Raw genomic sequence first — 9,235 nt, forward strand, 5'->3', positions numbered from 1 at the left:
GGGCTTTAATTAAGAGTGAGTAATGTGATCAAGTTTATGCAACCAGCTGTACCAAAGACATAGGGACACTGCAAGGGGCACAAAACTGATTTTTTTTTTTGGGGGGGGCAATATATTCATCACACAATGCTCATGGAATGAAAAAGTATTTCATCGCCTGCCTGGTAGAGGGGCGGTAGGCGGTGTATGTACAAACTTTTCAATTCTTATGTGGCTGGTATAAGGATGGAGGCTAAATAGCGCACTACACCAAATGTAAGGTTCGTGTGACAGTTAAAATTCTTATGCCAGCTGCATTGGACTAGGAATTGATGTATTTTATTGATGTAAATCCTAATGCCCTTCTGCCAAGCCACGCAATGACCTTTTCTAATTTACTTGCATTACTTCCAGAGATGAGGATGGACAATGTGTTATTTCTAAGAAAAAAAATATATTCAGAGAGAATTTTTTTTTTTACTGTTCTTTGGCACCATGCTGCTGCAAAACAACAGCATCATACATTAAATGGCTGGCATGCAACATGGAGAGATTTTTCAACCATACTGAATGCTACTGTCACAGCATACAATAATCTGCTTTTTGAAAGAAATATGCAATAGCATTACATTACAGAACATTAAAGCAAATAAATTGATAAATCAAGGTTCTGAACATTTTTTCTAATTTTTCTCCAGCTTTTGTTACACCCTTACATTTGGAAAAGTGTTCATATCAGCTCAGATTTATTGTGATGTGTGAAGAATTGTGTGATTCTAAATGATCTCTTGAAGATTAAGTTTTCATTCAAACTCAAAACTTCAATGCGCGCATTAGTATTACTATTTTCAGTATGCAAATTATAATCTGAATTTAGAGACGAAATAGTTCAATTTTTAAACTGAATCTGATTGTAATTACTGTTAACCCAAGACATAATAAGACTGCATGGTATGTGGTGGGCTTCAAAGATTGGGGGACCTATTTCATGAAAATTGTTGCCCATAAAATTGGCTCTCAGCCAATAGAATGTCCTGAATACAGGAGCTTGCAACAGCCAATGTAACATACTATTGTTATCAACTTTAATGAAACAAGGCCCTGGTCCTTATGTATAATCTAGAAAAAGATCAGTTCCGTGATCTGGCTTCTTCCCCGGTAGATTGCTGTTTATTGGCTTGTACAAGGACAGTTCTGTCATCTCCTCTCGTGCAATCACGGCTACAAGATGAATTGTTCTACAGCAGGCACAGATGACACTACTTGCATCTTCTTGAGATACATCTTGTTGGACTCTTTCTGGGGTAAAAGAACAAAAAAACAAAGAAAACAACCAAGAATGAGAGTGACTGGTGACTTAATCCATATAAGATAATTCACAAGATTATTTCAGTTTAGTTTTCACAAACATTGCAGACAAATCAACACTACTAAAGAAGATCTCATTGGTGGCGTGTTGTCTAAAATAACTGGCATGTGACAGACAAACAGCATGATAATGCCAGATGGAAGATATTGTTCAGTCTATTGAAAAAGGAAAATTCAGTATTCAAAATGTAAAATACACAATAATAATAAAATACAGTTCTTGCATAGCGCATATCACATTATGAATAATGTCTCTATGCGCTTCCAAAGGACTTGGATATTATTACCCCAGCTGTAGCTTGGCAGCCGTAATTACTCAGATTACAGCGCACACGCATTTCAAGGAATAAATTCCTGCCAGGTACCCATTCACCTCACCTGGGTTGAGTGCAGCACAATGTAGATGAATTACTTGCTGAAGGAAACTACACCATGACTGGGATTTGAACCCACGACACTCTGTTTCAAAGTCCAGAGACTAATCCACTGGGCCACAATGCTCCACTACATGTACATGTAAACTCATATTTTACTTACAGATAACTTATGTTAATCTATCTGTCCAATACAGATAATCTAGACGGAAGATGCTATCTCTTTTTGTACAGGCATGGTTTTAGGATAGGTCCTTTCACAGCAGGTATGCTGGTCACTACTTGCTTTTTCTTGAAGTCAAACAGATAGAACATCTTGTTGGATACATCCTAAAATGACAGAAGACATGACAAATTAATATACCCAATAAGATTACAACAATATTCCACATGATTTCTGAATTAAGTAGCACTTTTGGTCGATGGTAAATGCTTTAAACAAACTTCTGCTTCAGTTAATCCCCCAAATCCTACATTACCACTGTATTTTGCTTGGACAGTGACATACATGTACAACACAGAGTCACAAAAAGGTAAGATGTAAATTGCACAGATACACTCCTTATGTACAGTATCATGACATGAGAAAGGACTTTCAAATTATATCCAACATGAATGTCATATTTTCCACCCTGAATCATTCTCTATCAGTATCACTTACACTTTGGGAGAAATTTACTATATGCATAGGAAGACTAGGATCAGTATTGACAAATGTGTACTAAGTGGTTTGAGTCATTGATCTAATTATGGGTAGCCAAATTATCACAAATTGTCAATGTTTACATCCATCAGTGAGAGTTTTTTGCTTTTGTTTGATTTTACTTAAACTTTACTGTCTTGGAATGAAGTACAATAGTTTTCTTGAACATTGAGCATGAGAACACAAGTTCTGTACACACAAAGGTACGTAACAGTGTAGAGAGAGAATTGTAACACTTAGCTAACCATATATTTAGAGCACAGGCTACTTAGTCCCCCTTTCTAATTACAGGCTTTATTTTAATATAACTTTCTTACCTTGGTCTTGAGTTGAAACCCTAAAGATTTCATGACAGATAGGAAGGAGGCAGGAGAGGTGAAACGACTAGCAACCTCAGCAACTTTCAAAAGACCCCTGCAAAAAAAGGATAAGATGGCAAAATAGAAAAAAAAATCATTAAAAAAAATATATATAGATTTTCGACTGCCCGCAGTCAAAATTTAGGCCTCCAGCAATACCAAATCAGAAATTGGTGATGTCTAGTGATTCAAAATTATGGAAACCTCTTTCCAAGGATCTAAGAAACACATTCTTTCTTTAACCTGCTAATCAATTACATTACTTCATATCCCATAAGCATGTATGGACATACAGCTTACCATATAATTTTGGTTATCAAGAAACATTTTTCTTGAATATTTTGCAAACATTGTGGAATTTCATACTACATTTATCATACTTTTATGAAAAATCCTTTCATGCCAATGAAAATTAAACAGTGTGCTTTCTTCAATGTTGGCTTTTAAAAGCAACCAATCTATTGTTTCAACTATTTTGGAAAAGTGTAAAATTCTATTTAAAAAAAAACATTTCTCTCACCCTGTTTTGAGTACTCTATTGGCTTCGTTCACGTAATCCATCCAATTAGTGCCCATCAATGAAAGACAAAACACTGCAATGTCTAGGACACAATCCTTCAATGGCACCTGAGAAAAAAAATACACAAACTAAACATTATGATCTTGATATGTACCGATTCCTAGTTAGCATGGCTTTCCCATACATTTTTATGAATAATATGTCTGAAATTTGGCAACACATCTCTGGTGCAGACAAACAGGTTTTCTAGCTTATCTGGAACATCATATATGCATATAAATGTTTTCCCAGTCTTGTTACTTCAAAGCTGGATAAATGCTTGCAAGATGTAGTAACAAGTAGTGTATGCTAACTGTACTCCAAGCATTTACAGTTATGAGTATAAATCTCAATAAAATTAATGAGCAAGACTTCTTTTACATGTCATGTTTAAGCTTGTAGCAATGGCAATTTTTACAATTATCTTTGGCAAAGAATTCAGGCATTTCCTTTTTTGGTGGAGTAAAATAGCTTTGCAATGTCTTTGTAATCAAGACTTCATTGATTAAATTTATAACAGTGCCTTGACTAGATTCATTTCATAAACCTACAATGACTAAAATATAATAATCTGAATGCAAAACTGATTCTATTTGAGTTTGTCACTACTTAGGACGAGACATAACATTTATTTCACAGAGCAACAACTAATTTCTGTTTCAATAGTTTCAATTTATCAATTCATTCACTAATGACATGCTTGTGTTCAGAACAGGCTCATAAAAATTAAATTCCTTAATAGCTGTCTAGTTCAGCAGTTTGATAGGGGAACTTAAAAATATGTATATACCGATAGGTTCCCAAATTGCACTACTAACTGGGAATGATGCAGACACCACAAAATTCACCTTATTTTATTTCATAATAAAAATGTCCTATTTCGCTACACAGCTTAAAACCTACCAACACAACTATAACTGACCTACCTTCTTTGTATCACATACAGTCACATGTTGATTGATAGGATACAGGTCAAAGGAATGAACTTTCTGCTTCACTGAGCGAGCTATCTTTGCATCCCCACATCCAAAATCTCCAATCACCAAGGAAGCTGGTCTGAAAATAATTTTGTAAATATAGAAGATATATGAAGTATGAAAGAGTACATTCACATAAAGGAATATGATGTAATCAAATAAATAACAGTAAAGGTTTCATGATTAGGGGACTGATAATGGTATATTCAAGAACCAAAAAAAAGAAAGCAAAAGAGACAAAAGGGACAATGTTTTGACAATGATTTTTGGGCAGCAGAATCATTTTGGGGAGAATTTATTTTCTCTTCTTCTTTATTTCTTCAAAAACAAGAAACAACTTTAACAGGTCATTGCATCATTCACTTTATCAAGTATTCTGACCATTCCTGGGAGAGTAAAAATGAAGTAAACTGGATCATTCTTAATGATAATTAGATGTCTAACACTTGAGAAATAATAAATACATGTAGTTTAATCCAAATGGCTGCCTCCTGTCTGATTTTGAGGACAAAGGTATTAGGGCAACAGAATCCTTTGGGGGAGTTATTGCTGCTCTCTTATTTTTGTCTTTCCTTAAAATCAAGATACAACTGTAAATCTCTTTGTTCGATTTCCCAACTATGTACAGCAAGTGACCCCACAGGGCTACTGTGTTTTCACATTTCCATCATTAACACCTCATATACTAACCTCTTCTTCAAGGCATCAATGATGATGTCAACTGGGTTTGAAGGCCACTGTGTAACCTGCTGGGTGAACCCTTCATGGTAGGTCAAGAAAGCCGTTGAATCAGAAGCAAACATCTCTTTGGCCTTGTCCCCAGTCACTTTATACAATTGTTCATTCAAGAAGCGGAACTGGGAAGACTTGAGCTGTGATTCCATCTGGGACTTGAGACTAACATCAGGTTTCATCTGTGTCTTTCTCCTGGTGTTGGCTAGGATGAGGTTGGAAGATACATCCCCATTAGACCTGATAACAGGTACATCATCTTCATCTTTACCTTTGGGCTCACTGTCCTCTTCACAAGGTTGCTCCATTGACTTCTTGACCTTATTCTTTTTAGAATCATCACTGATTTTCTTCTTGGTTATCTTTGCTTGTTCTTGCTTCGCAGCTCTCAACTGTTGCTTTGCCAGCTTCCTCCTCAACTTTCTTCTTTCTTTCCCTGACAGCTTTGGATCAGATGACTCCAAACAGCTTCCTATTACTTCAGTGTTTTGACTCTCAACGGTATCTACTGATGCTGTACTCTTCATAGCTTCTGTAGACAAGGTTTGATCTTTGAATTTATTATTTCTAGGTTTTCTCTTTCTCTTCTTTGCTTTCACCTCTTCTGAATGTGGTGAAGCATTATCAATTTTGTTTACTTCTGTAGAGGGAATATCACTTTTTTGTTTAACAGGCTTAGTATGTTTCAAAGCTGTCTTTGACTTATTAGGTTGGAGTTGTTCTGTCCTCTCAGTGCCCCCAAGATTCTGCACACCACCATCATCATCTCCATTTTCAGGTCCGAACCTCACATTTCCTTTCTTTTTCTTTTTCTTTGAAACTCCTTCTTGTTCATCATCTCTATCTTCCTCTGTATGTTGTCTTCTCTTCACTTTTATGGATTGAGTTTCCAAGTCCGCTTTCTTGACCTTCTTCATTGTTTGCTGCATTATAGAAATACAAAAGAAATGTATAAAAATGCAAAGAAACAGCTTCTATCTCAGCATTGGCATTCAAAACCTCAGTCTTACTCTTCCTTTCTGTAGTGTAGTTTTTATATGAACTGCACTTAGCGATTAATTGTCAACCAAACCTGTGTCTGGGCATGCATTTATATTTAGCCACATGATTACACTAGCTCAGTCCATATAAAAACTACAGTGAAGACAGAGTATGAGACTTTAAATGACAATGTCCAAATCAAAGCCAAAAAGGAGCTATTCCAAATGTGGCTAAAATTTAAGAGATCAATTAATTTTAGGCATTGGAGATTAAATCTGGCCAAAAGTTGAGCTAAAGTAAATCCTATATATATTTAGTTTCCTAATAAAATATTCTTTAAAATATCACTTTTGTAACAAAAAGTACTCAAAACATAGATTAGATCTAGATCAATTTGTCATGTTTATGTTTTTCATTATCTTGGCCTTGGGTTTACAGCTTGCATTTCTGTAATTTTTAGCATATTTATATTCAATTCAATTCAACATTAACATTATTTCTCTCAGTGTAAAATGAACATATAGTAAACAGGGTTGGCTGATTTAAATCATTTTTTTACTCAAAAAGAAGAAGATTTCATCAACTTTATATCATCAAAACATGAATAAATCATTCATATCTACTCAGAGCAATTGAAATCAAATCAATAAAATCAGGTTAATCTTGCAAAACCAAAGATGTATGATGTAAAGTTTAACAAACTGCAGAGAGTACAAAAATTCAGCCGCTAGACTGATTGCTAATCGTCGTTCACGTGAGTCTGTCACTCCACTGCTGAGGGAGCTTCACATGCTAAGAGTCCGGGAACGAATTGATTTTAAGATCCTCTTGCTGACCTTCCAATGTTTGAAGAAATCAGCTCCAGTCTATCTTCAAGAGTTGATATCAGAATATTCACCCTCCCGCAACTTGCGCTCAAGAAACAAATCACTCTGAATAGTTCCTGCCACTAATACCCAGACTTATGGTTCACGACCTTTTTATTCCGCATCCCCTCAACTCTGGAACAATCTACCACGAAGTATAAAACAAGCAGATTCAACAGAGAAATTCAAATCCATGTTAAAAACCTACTTTTTTGTTAAATAGCCTTTCCCTTTGCATGTGAACCCCCTCAACTGTTTACAGTCTACTGTGAACTATACAATTACTTTAGTTTTTTTTCTGGAATACCTTCTCTCTTTCTATTTTTTTCTTAAGTGCTTGGAGACATGTTTTGTGATAAGCGCTATACAAATAATGTTAATTATTATTATTACTTTATGTAGCCAATAAGTGGTTAACACTTAGACCCCTTCTCCACTTTTAAGAGTGGATTTACAACATTTTGCCTTGTAAATTTCTTTCTTTGTTGATAGTAAACAAAGTTCTTGTTTCTTTATGTGAAAATCCATAAGTGTTTTTAGAGGACAGTTTTTAAGAAAATATAAAAGTAAATGGTTGACAGTTCTTCTATTCTGATCATTCACACGAACTACTGTACTACATATTGCTCTTCAACATCAACATTTTTTCATATCTATCTATAGCAATGGCACTTCCTTTCATAACAAAAAAAAAATATGTAAAAATTATAAAAGAGGAATTTGAAAAAGAAACCCTGAACTTATAAGGCTGACTTCCCTTAGGGTGTTTACCAGGATGGGTTTGATACAAGGCCTGTTCAGACTTTCTGTATACCATTGTGCTTCATTCAGCTGGTACACTGAAAAAGGTTCAGTATAGACCTACATGTATGTATAAAAAAAGTGTATGCATGCTCTTGGTAAAAGCTACTAAATCATGGTAACAACCATACATTAGTGCCATATGCCAAAAGTGAGCATTTATTTTTGTACATTCCTCAGTGAATGTGTTGAATTGAGTGCAGTAATACATAAAATAGGCATTGTCCCTGGCCTGGTAACCCACATGTATTTAAACACTTGTAGCTGTAGAACCTGTTTTCTCATATTTAGCAAAACTGCTAAGAAATGCCAAATACTACTATTCAGGTTTATTGTAAAAGAAATCATTCAAATTAACTGTCAGCATCTTCATATTTTCTATAAATTATATTTTGACTTGATTTAATCATGAAATAGAGAGCTAAGAATGATTTTAGTAGTGAAATGTAGGATTTTAAAGTTTATGTCAGTGTATAGGATTATATTTTGGTGTTTGCACTTTGTTTAAAAAAAATTATATTAAAAAATATCTAAAAATCTGATTTAAAACAAATAAATCTGTTTTTTTTTTAAATCGAAAAATCGCCAACCCTGATACTATAGTAATACATGACTCATGACTGAGGAACAAAGAATACATTATTATCCTTAAAAAATGAGAGGCAAGCAGCAAAGAAGAAGAGTACGAATGAGTATTTTTTTCCTTACACACCACACAGCCGGCACAAACTTGACAAAGTTTAAAAAAACAATTATTGACAATATCAGAAATTATGAAATATATTTAACAAATAGAAGACATAAAAATTCAGGATTACAAAGACAAAGACATAGTGAAAGAGAAAAAGTCACAAAATGATTCGAATCATAAAGACTGTACTGTAGTGCAGTGTAAGAAATTTATAAAGAGATTAAAGTTGACTTTGAAACAATTAAATGAACAAGATCTTTTCAAATTATATGAGACCAATCGTGTAGGCCTATTGGTGAATAGGCAAAAACGTTGAATCTTAAGTTAAATTATTAGGTGCGTAGACACGCCCCCTATCCTGTCCAATGGGATTAGACGAGTGGCATTTCTGCGGGATTCTGACAAGATTCCAAAAGAAAAATGGCCATGTCCCATGATCATGATCACATCAGATTAAATGAATGGGACCGATAAAAATATTGACATCAAGATATGGGATTTTTCAAAACTAAAGTCTATTAATTACCTTTTCATGATAAGTGAATAGTGTTTTATGTAGCTTTTGAGACCAAGGTTCTTCCTGCCAACTCGAAGAATCATCTGTTGCCCAAAAATCCATTCTAAACTCTCGGGAAATTTACACTTAAAACTACAGTAAAACTACAGAAACTTTCACAGTAAGACGTAAACGCACGAGAATCTAGTGGACTCTTTCAACAAGTCTTTATTTTTTATTGATGAATAATCAAATTATATCTTAAAAATATTCATCAATATTATTTTCACTTTAAAACAATTTAATATATATTCAATATATTTTATTGATACATTTTTTTCTACATTAA

General features: G+C 34.3%; 1 protein-coding gene across 2 annotated transcripts; it reads right to left on the reverse strand.

Annotated features, from left to right (window-relative positions):
- Positions 1–105: 105 nt before the first annotated feature.
- On the reverse strand, positions 106–9,092 carry LOC129261013 (uncharacterized). 2 transcript variants are annotated; one of them, XM_054899040.2, is made up of 7 exons: positions 8,917–9,092; positions 5,010–5,974; positions 4,269–4,398; positions 3,304–3,410; positions 2,742–2,838; positions 1,885–2,051; positions 106–1,274 (listed from the first exon to the last, which is right to left on the reverse strand). In XM_054899040.2, exons 1-6 carry the CDS (start codon positions 9,007–9,009, stop codon positions 1,938–1,940), a joined length of 1,506 nt encoding a protein of 501 aa, XP_054755015.2. In that variant the 5' UTR covers positions 9,010–9,092; the 3' UTR covers positions 106–1,274; positions 1,885–1,937. The 2 variants fall into 2 exon arrangements, with proteins under 2 accessions (XP_054755015.2, XP_054755013.2); XM_054899038.2 differs by having other exon boundaries at positions 106–1,278.
- Positions 9,093–9,235: the final 143 nt, after the last annotated feature.

The sequence above is a fragment of the Lytechinus pictus genome, unplaced genomic scaffold (assembly GCF_037042905.1).
Source record: "Lytechinus pictus isolate F3 Inbred unplaced genomic scaffold, Lp3.0 scaffold_19, whole genome shotgun sequence".
NCBI lineage: Eukaryota > Metazoa > Echinodermata > Echinoidea > Temnopleuroida > Toxopneustidae > Lytechinus > Lytechinus pictus.

Excerpts from the sequence above, each read along its gene's own strand:
- LOC129261013 (XM_054899040.2), bottom strand. The coding sequence starts at position 9,009 with ATGGATTTTTGGGCAACAGATGATTCTTCGAGTTGGCAGGAAGAACCT. Across the intron at positions 3,411-4,268 it reads CTGTATGTGATACAAAGAAG|GTGCCATTGAAGGATTGTGT; the intron begins GTAGGTCAGTTA and ends TTTTTTTCTCAG. Across the intron at positions 2,052-2,741 it reads GGTTTCAACTCAAGACCAAG|GATGTATCCAACAAGATGTT; the intron begins GTAAGAAAGTTA and ends CTGTCATTTTAG.